The sequence below is a fragment of the Sapajus apella genome, unplaced genomic scaffold (assembly GCF_009761245.1).
Source record: "Sapajus apella isolate SASKATOON/1434 unplaced genomic scaffold, GSC_monkey_1.0 scaffold40, whole genome shotgun sequence".
In the NCBI taxonomy this organism is placed as follows: Eukaryota; Metazoa; Chordata; class Mammalia; order Primates; family Cebidae; genus Sapajus; species Sapajus apella.
In genome coordinates, this window is record NW_022436980.1 from 8,250,596 (window position 1) to 8,269,289 (window position 18,694).

General features: G+C 41.7%; 1 protein-coding gene across 4 annotated transcripts in view; it reads left to right on the top strand.

The window, feature by feature from the left end:
* Window positions 1-2,716: 2,716 nt before the first annotated feature.
* The window catches only part of CCDC80 (coiled-coil domain containing 80), a 35,852-nt gene continuing 19,874 nt past the window's right edge, over window positions 2,717-18,694 (top strand). Inside the window, exons 1-4 of one of the 4 annotated variants that reach the window (XM_032299079.1) lie at window positions 2,832-3,203; window positions 3,291-3,783; window positions 4,194-6,088; window positions 13,826-13,982. In XM_032299079.1, the coding sequence (XP_032154970.1) occupies window positions 4,217-6,088; window positions 13,826-13,982 (2,029 nt within the window). In that variant the 5' untranslated portion in view covers window positions 2,832-3,203; window positions 3,291-3,783; window positions 4,194-4,216. Of the gene's footprint in view, window positions 3,784-4,183; window positions 6,089-13,825; window positions 13,983-18,694 lie in introns of those variants that run through there. The other 3 variants (XM_032299080.1, XM_032299081.1, XM_032299078.1) reach the window with 3 other exon arrangements.

Sequence of the window (18,694 nt, forward strand, 5' to 3'; positions counted from 1 at the left end):
GTGGTAAAATGGCTCTGCTACTTCTCTTGCTGGGGATACTGATGATCACAGAGCAGGAGAGGTGGTTTCCCACCAAAATCACATCTGAAGAGCCTGTCATTTTCCTCTCCTTTTCTTTTTATTCTTGTTTCCTCTTAAACAAATGCTTTTTTTTGAACTATAGGACAATGTTTGAATTCAGTTCAGTAACATCTCTGAGTGTTACTTTGTGCAAGAGAACCAACGGCACGTGGCAGAAACCCTGGGTTTCTCTAGTGTGCCTGGCACGGCGTGTTCCCCTAAGCCCGGGTCCCAGGTTGCTGAAGTCTTGGATCAGTATGAGCCTGACCAGTTAGCACACTCCTTTCTGGACGCCTTCTTACATTCACTCCAGCTGTCATCGAATAACTACCCCCACCCTAGTTTCTCCAAAGCAGTTCTGGTTTGTACATTCTTTTCCTCCCCACAAATTACTATAAAACCAATGTCAGCTAGTTTCCTGTCAATTAATCCCCAAATTAGCATTTCTAAAGTCTACTTTAAATTTTTCTTCCTTTTACCTTTTTCTTACTCAACATCAATGTCCTTCCATAAATCACCAACCTCACTGCCCTCTAACCCCCTTGCACTAATTGGTTAATTATTTCTTTCTTATGTTGCAGAAAAATAAAAAGATCTAAGTGGGGGACTTAAAAAAATACAGAGCTCTTAAATAACAGGCTTGGAATTGAGAATCATTACAAGCCGTAAATCATTATAGGCTTCCCCGGAAATGAATGAATGAGAATTTATCACTGCTTTTATTAGTTACGTGCCTCCCAGACTTCTTCAAGGGGATTTTCCGAAGTCCCAGGTAAGGGTTTAGGCACTGAGATGAGAACAAGCATGAGAAGCCCCACTTGCCAGTGTTTGTTTATGTATCTGTGTGTGAAAAGAGACTGGAGGAAGGTGTTTGGTGTGGGGCGGGGAGTAACGGAGGTAGTAGAGTATTAGGTCCTGTCTGCTGTATGTGTTTAGTGCGCCATCTGGTGATTGAAGCTCATAGAGGGAAGACAGCCTGAGGTCCTAGGAAGACAGGCACAACTCGGGGTTGGGGTGGCTCCTCAGGGTCAACTCTAGGTTGCTAAAGTGGCTGTATTTCAGCTTTACCAGCACACCGGTGACAAATGTTGTGCACGTCATGCAGAGGTTTGTGTAAGTCATGACTTATACAAGGTAAATAATAAAGGGGTCTAAGGACCTATTGAGAAAAGCAAAAAGTACAGTTACACAATTATTCCAGACAGTAGGGCTCTACAAGTATAAGTACTCTGGTTGAACAAGTAAATGAAACTCTTCTATGAATGTGGGAAGTGCAAAAAGGAATTGAAGGAAGACAAAACTGAAGGTATGGGTAGAAAATGAAAGAGAGAGGCAGGATAGCATCGTGCTTTGTAGACTGTTCTAAACCTGGGTTCAAATTTCAGAGCTACTACTTACCGTTTGCGGACGATAGGCAGTTTATTTAAACTCACCAAGCCTCGGTTTGCCCATCTATAAAATAAGGATCATTCTATTTACTTCCTAAGGATGCTGTGAAGGTTAAATAAAAGAATACATGAAAATAGTAAGCCCAAAGCTTCATATGAAAATGCTCACTAAATGGTAGTTGTTACAAGCAGAGAGAAGAGAAAAGGAAATGAAAAGATGGAAGGGAGAAAGCCCAATAAGAATAGTGTGGAATGCATTAGGAAATTATGAGGAAGGAAGTAACATATAGGACCCTCCAACTTAGCACAAGGATAGGGTGATCAACCCAACAGGTGAATCCTATGAAGCCTGCAATCTATGACTCCAGTGGACTGAGGGTCTCTGCCTGAAGCCCTCTTTTGTTAGTGTCTTCACAAGGTTCTGAGGGAATGGCACAGCAGGGCCGGCCGTCCTTCTTGGTACCCCTTGGACTTCAAGGTGTAGCCTGGCAGCTCTACAGTTAACCTCTATAAAGGACTTTCTCAGTTCCATGCTTGTAGCTTATGTGAAAAAAGCCAAATGTGACCAGGGCAAGATGGGGCTGATCAGGGCGTAACAACTAGGGATGAAGTCTGATCCAGTGAGGGATGCTATTTGCATGACTGAGCTTGCAAGGAGGTTTCTGAGGACCCTGGCTTGCCACTGTTGGTGGCAGTTAATAGTGACTTGGAAAGTCAGCTGCCCAGCACGGCCAGAAGAAATATCTGTGTAACCTGAGGCCCCTTCCTTCTTCACTGAATCCTCATGGGAGACTCAGGAGGTGGAAGCCCAAAGCTGCCTCACTCTCTCTTTAGGAACCTGGTAAGACTATGTCTATGGATTGCCTAAAGCCCTTCAGACATCCAAAGCCTCTGCAGAGGAAAATGTTGCACTACACACACACATGCACTCACGCACGCGTGCACACACACACATACACACACACAGCATCAATGACTCGAGACCTCCAAGGAAGCCCTTAGTCTACCATCTGCAGCCAGAGCTTTGAAGCTAGAGATGATAATGCCCATTCCCTGATGTAATAGTCAACTGCAATCTTCACTTGCAGCCATTGCCTGCATTTCTAATCTTTTACCAGCTTCTTTACATGCCAAGGAGAAACGAGGACCAAGAACACAGTAATATGATCCCCAATTAGCATAAAATAAAAACAAGCTAGTCATGTTTTCCATGGGCTTTTCCAACCTCAAACTAAAAGCACAAAGCAGGGAGAAAGATATAAAAATATACACATGGGACTATAAACACATATATACTGTCTGTGTCTGCACAGCCAAGCACCCTGACCCAAATAAATATCTGTCTCTAAAAAAAGCCTGCAGCCTGATGCAGAAATCTGAGAATTTCCTCCTTCCAAAGTGCAGTGTAAGAACAGACTGGAAGAGAGGGTACCCCGATGACTTGGTTTGGAAGGGGTTAAGTCCCCAGTCATCTTATTCTAAAGTGATTTATGATGATGTCTGGAGTTTCAAAACGTTCCCCCACCCCAAAGAACAGCCCTACTCCCTCCTCACTGAGTCCACTCTGAACGTGCTGAAATGGGAAGGAGGCGGTGTTTTGCTGATCTGTTAAATTCTTAGTGAAGTTTCCTTGATTTCCAGTGGCTGCTGTTGTTTGAGTTTGGTTTGGAGCAAAACTGATGTAGTCCTAACATTTCTGGGACTGAATCCAGGAAGAGAAAGAAGAAAAAGCAGAAGAAAAAGAGGAGGAAAAAGGTAGGGAGAAATAAAGGGAGGAGAGAAGCATAGGAAAAGAGAAAAAAAAGTCCTTTTTCAACATCACATTCCTGTGTTTTCCCTCAGCCTGGAAAACATATTAATCCCAGTGCTTTTACGCCCGGAAACAAAGAGCCTAAGCCAGACTGTGGGGGAAAGGGAGATAAGAAGAGGGAAAGAGTGAGATTCAGAAATCGCCAGGACTGGACTTTAAGGGGCGTCCTGTGTCGGCACAAGGGACTGGCACACACAGACACACGAGACCAAGGAGAAACTGCAGACAAATGGAGATACAAAGACTTAGAAGGACAGCTCCTTTCACCTCATCCTACTTGTCCAGAAGGTAAAAAGACACAGCCAGAAAGAAAAGGAATCGGCTCAGCTCTCAGATCAGGACAAGCTGTGGATCTGTGGCGGTGCTCTGAAAGCTGGAGCTGCAGCACACCCCTTTTGTATTGCTCACCCTCGGAAAAGAGAGAGAGGGCTGGGAGGAAAAGTAGTTCATCTAGGAAACTGTCCTGGGAACCAAACTTCTGATTTCTTTTGCAACTCTCTGCATTCCATCTCTATGAGCCACCATGTAAGTGTGTAATCCTTTCTGTCTTTGGTCTGTTTATTTGTTTCTTTGTTGCTTATTTGAAGAGATGAAATGTGAATGTTGTCATAATTAATATGCTAGTTTGCATTTTCTTTGGAGCATCCGCAGCATTTAGTTGAAACAGCGCAAGCCTGCTGCCTGGGGAACTGAATTGGATTTCTTGTGTAATGTAACTGTCTCTGTTAAACACTGACAAATTATAGGGGCTTGAAAGTAACAGGATCTCATCCCATTTTCCATCTCCTGACCTCCCTCCTTCTTCTCTAACCACCCTTTTCCCCTCCCCTTGGCTGGGATAGAGAAAAAGAAAATGACCAGTTAAATGATTTTCTGTTTCCAGTTAAATGATTTTCTTTCTTTATTTCCCCTTCCCCTTTGTCTTATGACCTCAGTGCATCGCAAAGTGGATTACACAATGACGTGGAGAATGGGACCCCATTTCACCATGCTGTTGGCTATGTGGCTAGTGTGTGGCTCAGAATCCCACCCCCGTGCCATGATTAGAGACAGCCATGGAGGGCGGAAAGTGCCTTTGGTTTCCCGGGACAGCAGTAGGCCAGCTCGGTTTCTGAGGCACACTGGGAGGTCTCATGGAATTGAGAGATCCACTATGGAAGAACCAAACCTTCAGCCTCTCCAGAGAAGGAGGAGTGTTCCAGTGTTGAGACTGGCTCGCCCAACAGAGCTGCCAACCCGCTTGGAAATCAATGGGGCCCCCATGAGACCTGAACAAAGACCAGCAGCCAGGAGCTCTCCTCGTGAGATGATCAGGGATGAGGGGTCTTCAGCTCGGTCAAGAATGTTGCGTTTCCCTTCAGGGTCCAGCTCTCCCAACATCCTTGCCAGCTTTGCAGGGAAGAACAGAGTATGGGTCATCTCAGCCCCTCATGCCTCAGAAGGCTACTACCGCCTCATGATGAGCCTGCTGAAGGATGATGTGTACTGCGAGCTGGCAGAGAGGCACATCCAGCAGATTGTGCTCTTCCACCAGGCAGGTGAGGAAGGAGGCAAGGTGAGGAGGATCACCAGCGAGGGCCAGATCCTGGAGCAGCCCCTGGACCCTAGCCTCATCCCTAAGCTGATGAGCTTTCTGAAGCTGGAGAAGGGCAAGTTTGGCATGGTGCTGCTGAAAAAGACACTACAGGTGGAGGAGCGCTACCCTTACCCCGTCAGGCTGGAAGCCATGTATGAGGTCATTGACCAGGGTCCCATCCGCAGGATCGAGAAGATCAGGCAGAAGGGCTTTGTCCAGAAATGTAAGGCAGCTGGTGTAGAGGGCCAGGTGGTGGAGGAGGGGAATAACGGTGGAGCAGGAAGGCAGAGCCTGGGCAGTGAGAAGAGGAAAGAGGACCCAAGGAGAGCACAGTTCTCACCAACCAAAGAGAGTCGGGTGAAGGTCCTGAGAAAACTGGCCACCACTACAGTGGCTTTGCACTCCCCTCCCTCAACCCCCAGGGCTACCACCCTTCCTCCTGCTCCAGCCACAACAGCAACTCGGTCCACGTCCCGGGTCGTAACAGTTGCTGCAAGACCTGTGACCACCACTGCCTTTCCCACCACACAGAGACCCTGGACCCCCTCACCCTCCCACAGGCCCCCCACAACCATTGAGGTGATCACTGCCAGGGGACCCTCAGTCTCAGAGCATCTTTACCCTCCACCCCGGAAGGATCAGCACAGGGAGAGGCCACAGACCACCAGGAGGCCCAGCAAGGCCACCAGCTTGGAGAGCTTCACAGATGCCCCTCCCACCACCGTCTCAGAGCCCAGCGTAAGGGCTGCTGGCCCAGGCCGTTTCCGAGACAACCGCATGGACAGGCGGGAACATGGCCACCGAGACCCAAATGTGGTGCCAGGTCCTCCCAAGCCAGCAAAGGAAAAACCTCCCAAAAAGAAGGCCCAGGAAAAAATTCTTAGTAATGAGTACGAGGATAAGTACGATCTCAGCCGGCCTACTGCCTCTCAGCTGGAGGAGGAGCTGCAGGTGGGGAACGTTCCCCTTAAAAAAGCAAAGGAGTCTAAAAAGCACGAAAAGCTTGAGAAACCCGAGAAGGAGAAGAAAAAAAAGATGAAGAATGAGAACCCAGACAAGTTACTGAAGAGTGAAAAGCAAATGAAGAAGTCTGAGAAAAAGAGCAAGCAAGAGAAAGAGAAGAGCAAGAAGAAAAAAGGAGGTAAAATAGAACAGGATGGCTATCAGAAACCCACCACCAAACACTTCACACAGAGTCCCAGGAAGTCAGTGGCCGACCTGCTGGGGTCCTTTGAAGGCAAGCGAAGGCTCCTTGTAAGTAGCTTTCTCCTTGGCATTGTTCTATGGGCTGAGGCAGAGCATGTTAATGTCTGTCCTGCTGGTTTTGTAAAAATCATGTTGCCAGATGCCAGACTGTGGCTGAACCTGTACTGTGTTAAGAAGATCAGAAGTCTGGCAAAAGAGGGCAGCAGGCCAATAGATCCTTCTGGTTTAGTGCCCTACAAAGTTCTGCTCATACAACTCATGGCCCTGTGGTACAAAGTCAGTGGTTGGGGAACCCTAGACATGAGCCCAGGGGAGCACCTATAGTCAACTTCTTCCTTCATTTCTACCACTCTTTTCTAAGGGATATTTCTAGACACAGGTCCCTTTTACCAAGTCCAAAGGATGAAAGGAATGATGAAATTCCTAAAAGAGAGTGTGCTGACTTCAGTCACATCTTAGTAAAAGCATTTCTCTCTGTCTGACTTAGGAACTAGGATCATGTCTATCAGACAATAGCAGAGGTCCCCTCTTTGTCTAATTAGGTCTGTATCAACATCGGAGCGCTCAATGAGGAAAGTAAGACAGCCTGGGTCGGTAGTGGGTATGACTGACAATAGGGAAGAGTCCTTGCTGGTGTGACCCTCATGGGTCCTTTTAAAATTAGCTGGCAGAAATCTTCTCCCCTTAAAAGCTACCTCTTGCCTCCCTATCCAACTGCTAGGAAGAGCCAGAGTGGAATGTGGGGAACTGGGTTGATTGCTTCAATTTCCAGTACTCTAGAAATATACCTGAATTTGAAATCTAGACGTCAGTTTCTCCAGGTCACTGTGAAATAAGTATGTGCATGTGCCTGTGCACCTGTGTGTCAAAAAGGAGACAAGCCATCCATCCCTACTTGCCCTTGGTCTGCGGTTCTGAGTGCCACTCGTGTTGAATAAGTCACAGATTTATCTTAGCAACCCTCTCTTTTGACCATCACGTGCCACCACTAAATGAGGGCTTTGGGCAGGAATGAGCCCATCCTACATATAAGGGCAGTTTTTATCGGTGATGTGCAAATGACTCCTTCTCCTCTTCATGTCTTCTCTTTCCCTCTTTTAGTGTCCCTCCAAAATTTCTATCCCTGGCTTCTCAAGGCTAGCTTTTCAATCCAGGCTGTCAAGGAGGAAAAGGATATTGTTACCATTAATTTTAAGTAAAAGATCAGTAAATTGATGTTGGGTAATGTGAGTCAGAATGATTTTCTCAGAATCCTGGGTGAGAGAATCAACTCATGCCATTGAGGGCAGCACCCATCCTCCTGAATGAACCCACCCCCACAAGGTGACTGCACAGCCTACATTCCGCCCACCAAAAGAGACAGACACTCTTTTCTCCAGGCATTTTTTAGAAGATCTTGTAGGTTTTCCACGCTAGCCTAAATTTGGGTTAATGATCTGGGCAGAGTGACTCTGGTGCCCATTTATCGTAAGTGGTTTCAGAAAGTTTAAATGTGCATTTGAAATATTACTCAGAGCAAAGTTCCTTGTGATGTTTATCATGAGTGATGCATATCTCAAATTCTCTTAGCTGTTAACATAGACAGTGGGTTTATGTATTAGAGCAAAACCTAGCTCTGGTTGATTCTAAGGATTTGTGTGTGTGCCTGTGTGTGTTTTGTTATGTATTTTATGTATATTGGTGCAATATCTAACCAAAGCCTTAAAGTGTCTATATAAACTTAGGTTATTAGGTGACAGGCTGTTAGAGTAGTTTAACAGCTGCTGGGATATTCTCAGAGTACATAAATTTAAATGGGAATGTTCCCATTAGAACAAAAAAGAAATCATATTTCAGAGTAAAACTCTACCTGATACTTCAATGTCTGTTAGGGAGCCTGTGGGGGGGGGGCAAACTGCTCTTTTTGGGACATGGGAAAGCGTTAGTGGTTTGCTCCAATGCTGAGTACCTACAACTTTGTCCAGCCCACCAAAGTACGTCACTAAACTCTGTTCATTCAGCCAACAGGGCAGGCAAAGTGTTCCTCATGATCAGGTTTAAAAAAAAATCTTGGGTAAAATGTCAGGATTGTAATTGTGCACCCGTCTGGCAAATATTTCCCATTGCTGCTAGCTTGTGAATCAAAAGAAAGGGGTTTTCATAGTGTATCCCTGATATGAGTCATGCTTTTCATTTCTCCCTGCTTCTCACCACTCCCTTAGTCGGGGATCTGAAAGCCCAGCTGGGCCCTTTCTGCTTTTAACAGTATGCCTGGTTATAAATTTCTAGCAAATGAAACTCAAATGACAGTTTCTACTGATGTCATGTGAGGCAAAACAGAAACCAGCTGGAATTGCTCCTGGCAGTGTTGGTTCTTTGGGCTAGTGAGAGAACCAGGTTTGTTATTAGAAAGAAAACACTAACACAAGGCTTTTCAGGCTTTGATCCTATGTGCGGCCAGCTGATGATCATATCAGAAATGTGTCTTCTGAAGAGCTAATGATGTCTAAAGTAAGAATGGATTAGAAAAGATCAGATGAAATAAACAAGATACAAAAGCAAAAGATAGAGAAAAAAGATTTTTTCACCAGAGAGGAGACCAATGGGTGAAAAACATTGTTGATGCCATTTCTCCTTTTCCACTCAGTTTTCCCATCAAACTTGGCTGATGTTACTCAGGAAGCTCAGTGATTCAACTACTATTCATTAAAGTTTAGCACTCTCAAGCTATTTAAATATGGCTGAGAACAACTACCTCCAATTGGCCTTAACCAGTATACTCTAACTGAAAGAAGGTTTACATTCCAAGAAATTGTGCAGGACTTTCAGCTCCTCTTTTCAGCTTTTCAGTAACCTAGTACCTAACTACCATTTATTGTAAATCCTTAGTGCTTTGTCTTTATTTATACCATTCTTTAGATGTGGACATATCGCATAACTGCTACTTAACAATTACTTAGAGAAACACTGGCAGCAATGGTGTAGGTCACAGTTGGATGGATGGCTTCCTAGAGGCCTTCACAGGAGCTGCAGGTGGAGCAAAGTGTCCTATTTTTAGACTAGTGTTCACTCTTTCAAACCTCCTGCCTCTAAACCTATCAACAAAAAGAGCACGGCCTGCAAGGTACCTTGCCGAGAGTGTGTGGTTTAATTCTCACAACAATCCCTCAAGGAATGATTTATTAACTCCTTTCTACGCATGAGAAAACAGAAGCTGAAGTTACCCAAATTATATAGCTAATATGTGGTGAAGTCAGATTTAGAACTCAGGTTCTGTTTGAGTTGAAAGCTCAAATTCAGGCCAATCTCCCTTTCTGAATTCTTGTGGGTATGAGCTTCCTGTGGAATATGCCATAAAGTAAAGGGGAAACTGAGGAATGATCTTGCTAGTTAATAAATATGAATTTTCAAAATTAATAAATATGAATACAAAGAAATTAAAAAATTTATTTTCAACTTTGAGTCACCCAGATAAGTAGCAAGAGTTTGCTAAGCACAAATGCGGAGTTTCTGCCTTTAACACATGGTGAGTTCTCTGCACTTAGTTCTCTGGCTTTCCAGGCGTTCAGTCAAAAACAATAGATTGGATTCCAGTTAACCTAATCCTTCAACCTGCTTGGTGTCAGTTTGGGGCTGATGATAGTGAGAGTATAGGTAAGCTGTTTATCACCAAAACATTGGACTATGAGGAAGAGCTGACAAGCCATCATTCTGCGCTCTGAGATCTATTCACTTGTCAGTTAACAAGGGACCTCAAATGCTGAATTGCATGAATTCAAGTGCAAGTTTAAGCATTCTTTGGTGACTGAATCTCCTGTAATTCAAGTGGGTTAATGTATTCAACCTTACTTCAGACATCTGTGTACTGGGGCAACAATCTACTTATTTGGTTTAATTTTAGGAAAGGATTTGAGGTTTCCTGTTGCATTAAGGCAGACTACTAGCTTGAAAGTTATTTTTCAGAATCCTGTAAAAAAAAATCTAGTGTTTTGAGCCTAACACAGTATTTTGAATAATCTGAGACTTAAAATATCTTCCCTCTAGCTTTTTTCCATTGCTGTTTGCTCTCTTTACTTATGCAAACAGGCTTCCTTATCCTCTGAGGCTCATTGAGCCAACACACCAGTTGGAACAGAAGCATGAAAAAGAAATACAACAGTTTTAAATTCATGATACATGCCCTGATTTATTGCCATCAAACTGGAAAGAGGCCAAGTGACATAAAATAATGTTTACTGAGGAGTTCTAAGATGCTCTTTTTAGGAGGAGGGGACTGGAAATCGTTTCCATTTTAAATAGTGTCTGAAATACTGCCAAACTAGAAAGTGAATAGGATGGAGATGTCAAAACACAGGGAAAGAGTCCCTGAAATGGGTTCAGATGGTCAGCCTTCTCTATTTTCTCTGTTGCAAACTTGAGGAGCAGATTAAATGCAAGGGAAAGTGTCTTTGCCAACTGGTAAAGTTGTAGCCTGCATCTAGACATTCATAACCACGGGAACCTTTTGTTCCTGAGTCCCTCTCCTCTCCTCTGACTGGGGTGATCTATGTAACCTGAGGAGTGTTGGCCAGCATTTATGCCTCTTCCAACTGCAGGACAGTAATAAGGTCTGCAGAGCTTACATTCTGCCTGGGGAGATGTGACAGTTATATGGTAAATGAAGGAAATATTTAAATTCCAAGTTGTGGGGCAGACAATAAGAACAATCATTAAAAGGAGGAAGTGATCCCTGCATGCTAGAAAAGACTTTAAGGAAGATGATGCATTGAAAGTAAGATTCAGATTTAGGGAAGGAAGGGGGCAGGCTTCCAAGGTAGCGGGGTGACAAGGGCAAAGAGAGAGGAAGGATTGTGGGTGAATTGTTCAGAGGCGACATACCTGCAGGTGCTTGGGGGACACATTTTTTATTTATTAGGAATAAATAAATCTGTAATAAGTGTATTTTATGTACCTACAAAGATATACAGATATATTTACTTTTGCTCAGTTCTCACAACATGATGAGGTTGGCAGGAAAGTTGTTTCATTTTAACAATGACAAAGCTGAGGTTCAGAAGATTAAGTGGTTTATTCAGGCTACAAGCATGCCCGGGGTTGAACTAGGACTGAAATGACAGCGCCTTGACTTTGACTGGAATTATTCTTTCTCTGTGTCTCCCTGTCCAAGATTCCTTTCATTTCCTAATTTAGGCTGGTCTGGCTCTAGGGGGTAAAGAGGTCAGGTAAGGGAGGTAAAAGAGGACATTACCAAAAGAGAGCCCAGGGCCAGAACGTGGAGGGCCGGGAGTTAGAAAGTGAGTCCTGCAAAATGAACATCACCTTACTGGTGGTTAAAGGCATTCTTGGGCAAAAGGTCTGAAATGAAAATAAACATCAGAGGCTCTTATTTATTTAAGTGAGATTCCCACTGGGTATCCATGGCCTCACGCCACTATGTATAGACCTATGTGGGAGAACCTACCACACAGGGGAGGATAAGGTTCTATGTGATTACATACTATCTGAAATTCCTAATATACACAGGGGGAGAAGACTAGAGGAGAGTTGAGGACTCTTAAAATCCTATCATACCATGCTCTGTCCGTGGATTGTAAGGCAAAGTATGAGATGAATGAAATGGAATCTATGCATGAATCTGAAGCTACAGAAACAGGCAATTTTCTGTCATCTGACATCTCAGCAGCTTTGCCTTAGAAACTCCTCTAAATATATTCTAAATATGGGGTTATCCTTAATTTAGAACAGGGAATCCAAAACCATTAACATTAAGCCCCTTTCTGTTACCTTTGTTTTTACCATTTTGTGTTTTTACTTAAACATTCATTTTATTTATTGCAGAATAGTGTGTTTTTGAGCACAGAACAGTCAGAAAAAAATACCTAAAATATACCGACTTAAAATAAAACTTAGGAATCTGGACTCCCATCAAAATCTGAAAAAATATTTTCAGATACCATAAAACTAATTAAAGACAAACCAAGCAACTAAAAATATCATCACCACATCTTTTTATAGCTGCCTTAAATCTTGTTTTAAGGCCAAATGTGAATCAATGAATAAATTTGGAGAAATTTTATTTTTCCCCATGGGAAATTATGTTCCTAAAACAAACATTTCCTACCCAGAATGTCCATATGAACAGGCATAGAAACACATGAAAAATAAACTAGAGCATGTCTATTTAAAATTAATTATGATCTGAAAAACAAAACAAAACAAAAACTTCATCCCAGAAAAACCTTTGTTAATGTTCCATTCAAAGGCAATTGAACACGTTTAATTTCCTTGAGGAAGAGTATTTTGTCATGTGGAGAGAATTCTTAGAAGGGAAAGCCTGCAGGCAGTGATACAGACATTTCTGATGGAGAAAAATAAACAGCAGGATCAAGCTGAGACCAGATTTATTAACCATTTTTGATAAAATATTTGGAAGAGGTACACAGCCTGGTGACTTGCCCTCTGAAAAATGCCAAGCTAATAGTCATAAACTTCAGAAACAGGTTAAAAGGTTAGGTGGATAAATAGAAAATGGGTTGATAAATTTGAATTTAGTCAAATGCAAGAAAATTGACTGATAAATTTGCATTTAGTCAAATGCAAGAAGTTGTTTACAGAGAAATAATTTATGGAGTTTTGCCTCTGAGCTTAGTGGTGATGCAACAAAGGCCAAATAGTGTTCATTGCAGATATCAGCCTGGTGAACTATGTGGGATCAAGGATCTCAACAAAGACCTGGTCATCATCAGAATAAAATTTCACATCGTCTCACCTCTAAGGTGAGCAGCCCTATACCCTCTAGCTTGTGGAGTGTGGAACAACACAGTTCTAGGTTCAGCTCAAGAAGTCCTGGTAAAATTGGAGAAGGCTCAGCGAAGGGTAACTAAAATAATCAAGAGAGTAGAGAAGCTTTTGCATGAGGTTAGATAAAAACAGTGAGACATTCTCAGAGAAAAGATTCAAGAGAACCTCTTAAAAATAGGGTTATCCTCACTGTATCCAAAATAAATTGCATTTTCTCAGATCGCTGATGACTAAAGCATTTCTTTTGATTGCTTTGTCTTTCTTCTTTTTTTCACAGAAGACAGGGGTCACAGAATGAGGATGAAAGACAGAGGGCTAGGTGAAAAATACCAGGTCTGAACTACAGAGACGGCTAAACTTAAAGTAAAAAACATCCTGTTGGAAAACTGCAATATCAAAAGACAAACACCACTAGCTCTGTGCAGGCCTAGTGTGACAATGAATATATTCTATGTGACAAAACATAGGACTAAAAGTCATCATAAAACCTTTCTGTAAAGTTTTCTAAAAGTTCTAAATCTCAGAATGTTTCATAGTGCCCAGGGCCTGACTATGAAACTCTCTTAGCTCTGTGAAATGTGAATAATAGTGGCAACCACTGAATTAACGAATATCTAATCAGCCAATGAGAATAATGAAGATCAAAATTGAGGAAGAAAGATAACATTTATTGAACAATTATTGCATGCCAAGTAATGTTCACAACAGCCTTGCAAAATAAGTACTCCTGTGCAGAGTTCATAAATGAGAAAACCGAGACACATGGAGACTAGTAATGAAGGTAAATAATGGAAGTGGGTAGAAAACTCTAAGCTGTCTTGGAGACAAAAGGAGGCCTTTCCGAATGGCCCTTTTTGGCCTTAATTATGCTAACTGTTCAGCAGAGTATCTGTAGCTTAGATGCAGTCACTACCAGCCCACTCTTCCAAATCATCTCTTTGGGTTTTGCCCCAGTGTGAAACTATCACTATAAATTAGTATTTGTTTGTCTTCACCCACCTCCAGCTGATCACTGCTCCCAAGGCTGAGAACAATATGTATGTGCAACAACGTGATGAATATCTGGAAAGTTTCTGCAAGATGGCCACCAGGAAAGTCTCTGTGATCACCATCTTCGGCCCTGTCAACAACAGCACCATGAAAATCGACCACTTTCAGCTAGGTTCTCTTAAACATTTTCATTATATTATTGTTTTTCTCATATCTAAGGTGGGACAAGCTTTATAGGAGAGGTACATGGGGGACCCAAGGACCCAAAAGAAAATGCGATGTTCAGAGGGCTCTTTGGCTGTGGTAACACAGGTCAGTTTGCCGGCTTATTTAAATAGCCATTCCAGGATGGTTCCGGTTTAAGTTTTCAACATTTCAAAAAGAAAAATATGCAAACACTATAGTCTGAAATGGTGGAAGAAAACGGGGAAAATAATACAGTGTGGGAGAGAATCAGAGGCAGTCAGACATTTTCTTCTGGCTACTGAGTCTTCTTGCCTGTGAGCAGCCCCATCTGATCTTCCTGCAGGCTCTGTGCTGCAGGTGGCTCATCACAGATGGGACTTACCAGACTCTTGGAAGTACTTGATTTTGGCAAGCTTGAGGAAGGAATTAACCAGAGCTGAGAGAAACTCTTAAGATAAATTAAAAGTCACTGAAAATATGGACTGAACTGCACTCAAGTCCTTTCGGAGAGCAGAAAAATTTGGCTGAATTTAGGGTTTTCACAATTTTACATATTAATAGTGCATCTGAGACCCATGAGGCATACAGCCCAGTGTTGGGCAGCTGAGATCTAACTCATTGCAGTTCTCATGGGAACATTGCAAGATTTACTGTGATTAGTTAAGCCTCATAGTCAGAAGCCCAAAATCTGACCCGCCTGGTTCTTTTACAATTATTGCATCTCTAGGGCTTTAATTTTAAAAAGATTTTTTTTCTTATATGCATTTTCTACTGTTTTGTTGTTGTTCATGTTTTATCCAGAAAAAAAAAATCCCTTAGAGTAATTCTTTATATTCCATTGTTTTCATATTCTTTATAGTTTCCATAAAACATATTTCATCTAAAGGCACCTGAAAGATTATAAAAATATATTTAATAATATATAACTAATTATATGTTAACATTTAACTTCAATATATGTAATATATTATCTCACAGATTTTTCTGACATAAGATCATGGTATAATTGAACACAAATTTTAGTTATATTGTCATGATAATGTCAACTTGATTTGAATATCATCTAGCTTTCTAAATCATATTTTTTTTATTGTGGTAAGTATAGCTAATGTGAAATCTTATCTCTTAATATATTTTAAGTGCACAATACAGTATTGATAACTATAGGTACAATGTTATACAGCAGGTATCTAGAGCCGATTCAGGGTAAAGTATCAGTTATGCATTCTCTACTTTAAATAGCCCATCTTCCTCTGAGATAGCATCCTTTCCGATGTCGCATCCTTTCCGATATCCCATCCTTTCCAATATCCCATCATAAATTATTTGGATTGATGATTCATTTTTGGACATTTACCCTGCCCTATATGTATATTTAGGGGGAGAAAAAGCAAAAAAGGAATTTTCTTAACCAAAACAACAACAATAATGATCATACAAACAAAAGACACAAAATAAATTCTGGAGATAGACAGATTTAAATCCAAGGTCACAATTTACTTGTGCGACCTGGGGCAAGCTACTCCTAAGTCTTTGTTTAGAAGACAGTCATATCTGTTTCACAGGATTAAAGAAGATAGTGTACAGAAGTACCGGTCAGGTAATAGGCACTGTTATATAGTCATCCTCTGCATCATCATTTGATCTGGTAGTCATGTGGAGACCAATGATCAAGTCATACTTGTCACTAGATCAAGTCACATTTGTCACTAGAGCACCTATAACCAAAATACTTCTAATTGCTTTGTGCTGATTACGCAATGTCAACACGTGAACCCTCACAACAGCTCATCCACATCAGGCTGCATTACTATTCTTGGTGATAAAACTGAAGCCCAAGAGACTAATACTACAAAGCCACATATTTATTGGTTAACTAGGACTCAATCATTTGTTTCCTGGATTTTTCAAATAATAGCATGAGGGCAGTGAGCTTAATTGCACTCCAGATGTCCAGAAAGGAAGCAAGTATTCAATCCATCACAGAGACTGGTGCTGGCTAGTGATGAAAGCCCTAGCAAACCAGGTGTTCCCAATGTCAAATGTGTTACCTACCAACGCTTTCACAAAGTGTTCTCATTCCTTATTTCAGAGGGGAATGGAAAAATCATTATAGCTTCCACCTCAACTTCTACACGGTCCCATTATAGGCATCTGGTACTGCCTTAGCAAATTTTTAGCAAATAATCCCGCTGTTTTCTAGACATCTGGATTGAATATGAACCGTAGAAGGGCTGAGGGTTTTTTTTTTTTTCTGCCTTATTGGAAATCAGGTATTATGATTTGGGCATTTTCCTCACTGAATGGCAGCCTGGACCTGATTTTGGGGAGGGGGATCTTTTATTTTATTTCTCATCTAATTCCTGGAAGGCCTCTCTCACCCTGTGTCATGTCCCAGGTTACCCTTATGGGAAAGGCTGTAGCACTTTCAGCCAAGAATGGGAGTCAGCCATGGGAAAATAAGAATTGGCATGAGCCATGGGCTTAGTGAACCAAACTCCAGCCTTGACTGATTTTCAGTTGGAAATCTATCACATGGCCTTACTTTTCCTTAAAAATAAATCAAGCCCTGCCTACTATTCCAGACTTTTCTGGCCCTTGAAAGCAGTGGCACGCTTCCAACTACAGTGTGGGCTGTACTCACCAGCTGGTCCATCTTGCTAAACGTCTTTGGACACCACTGATGAACGTACAAACACCAAGAAACTTACCTTAAGTAAGATTTTAGGCTTTCATCTAAGGGAAGTTATTTATGCTTGAGCAAATTCCAATGCCTATCTGGTTTTATCAGCACAGAATATATTGCATGTGGTGTTTAAAATGGCCTAACATATAAAGTCATTCTTTCTTGTTAGTGATATTTAAAATGTCAGTCAAGGACAGGAATGTTGGGTGTGTATGTTAAGTGAATGGATTACAAACAAAGTTTGTCAGATAGGAAGAAGTTGCTGGCTAAAGGCACTTCACCACAGAATGAAAAAAGAAGTCAGGGGAAACATAAAGCCAGCATGTTTCTTTCTTAGCAATATTTAGAGATGAAAAATATTTTAACATTGGCATTTTATCACTAGATTTTAAGAGCTAGAATACACAGGACATTTAATAGGGCAAGGGAAGTTTTTTGATAGCTTCTTTTAAAGAAAGGAGAGTTTGAGGGTAATCAAGAGAGGTGGCAAAGTTCATGGAGGTGGAATATGGCAACAAGGAGAGAGAAAATGTTGATTTCTTACTATCTAAGGACTTCATAAGTGAATTTCTAAAATAAGAATGATAGGCCGGGCACAGTGGCTCACGCCTGTAATCCCAACACTTTGGGAGGCCAAGGTGGGCGGATCATTTGAGGCTAGGGGCTCGAGACCAGCCTGGCCAATGTGATGAAATCCCATCTCTACTAAAAGTACAAAACTTAGCTGGGAGTGGTGGTGCATGCCTGTAATTTCAGCTACTTGAGGGGTTGAGGCAGGAGAATTGCTTGTACCTGGGAGGCGAAGGTTGCAGTGAGCCGAGATCCTGCCAGTGCACTCTAGCCCAGGTGACAGAGTGAGATCCTGTCTCAAAATTAGATAGATAGATAGATAGATATAGGTAAATTTAAATGAGAATGACAGTATACAAATCAGCCTAAAATACCCTTTTTGTCTTTGATCCCACTGAAGAGAATTTTTCCTTCTCGAGAAGCCTTATAGTCATCAGGATCCACAACATTTCAAAGATACTGCTTTGCCTCTGGGGCAGTCCTGAAAAACTGACCCTTTGCCCCTAACTCCTCCTTTCATCAGTAGTGACAGTGCCCGGCAGCTGCCTTCTCTAGACCCTGCAACACTGAGCTAGGGGGAGAGGCTGGATGAGTGCTCAGACTTCCACACACTGGCTGTGTGTCCCCCGCTGCTTATTTAATCTTTACTTATCAATCATTCTGTGCCCTGGAGACTAGAGAGTCTGTCTCCTAACCTGCTTGGTCTTCTCAGTCCACTGACCTTAATGCATCCAACATCAAGCAAGTCAGTGTCAAGACTAATCCCTGACATTCCAAGGGGGGAAAGTGCCTGTTATGTTAAATGTTACACAACAAGTGTTTGAAGAATGTAGTGGAGGGATTTGCTCTTCCAATTGTGGTCATCAGATAAGGTACTGAAAATATCAGAGAATTTTGAAAAGTAGGTTGATTTTATGGAAGGGCCTTGAAAAATGAGTAGCCTTTTTTTTGATAGGGTGATGACTCGATCAAGGCATTTTGTTTTTAATTTTTCAAAGAAACAATTTTTTTTAAGATTTCCAAAGTCAAAACTATATAAAAAGGTGTACACAGACAAGTCTTGTATCCATTCTTGACCCCTTTACGCCGCTATTCTCTGCCCCCACAGGTAATCTCATAATTCCTTATTTATCCATTTAGTGCTTTTTAAGACATATACAAATAAATACCTATACATTTTTTCTTTTTATACAAAATATAGCATATATTTTATGTGTATTGTTCCACACCTTGCTTTTTTCATTTAAAATATTTCTAGATCTTTTTTTATGAGTATATAGCAATCTTCCCCATTTCTTATCAAAAACTTGTGATATTCTATCATAGTTTAAACATTTTGTCTGTGGACACTTGGACTATTTTCAATATTTTGTTCTTATACATATATCACACATATATAGAATGATATCTGAACAAGGTTACTATTAATTGTGAAATTGTGT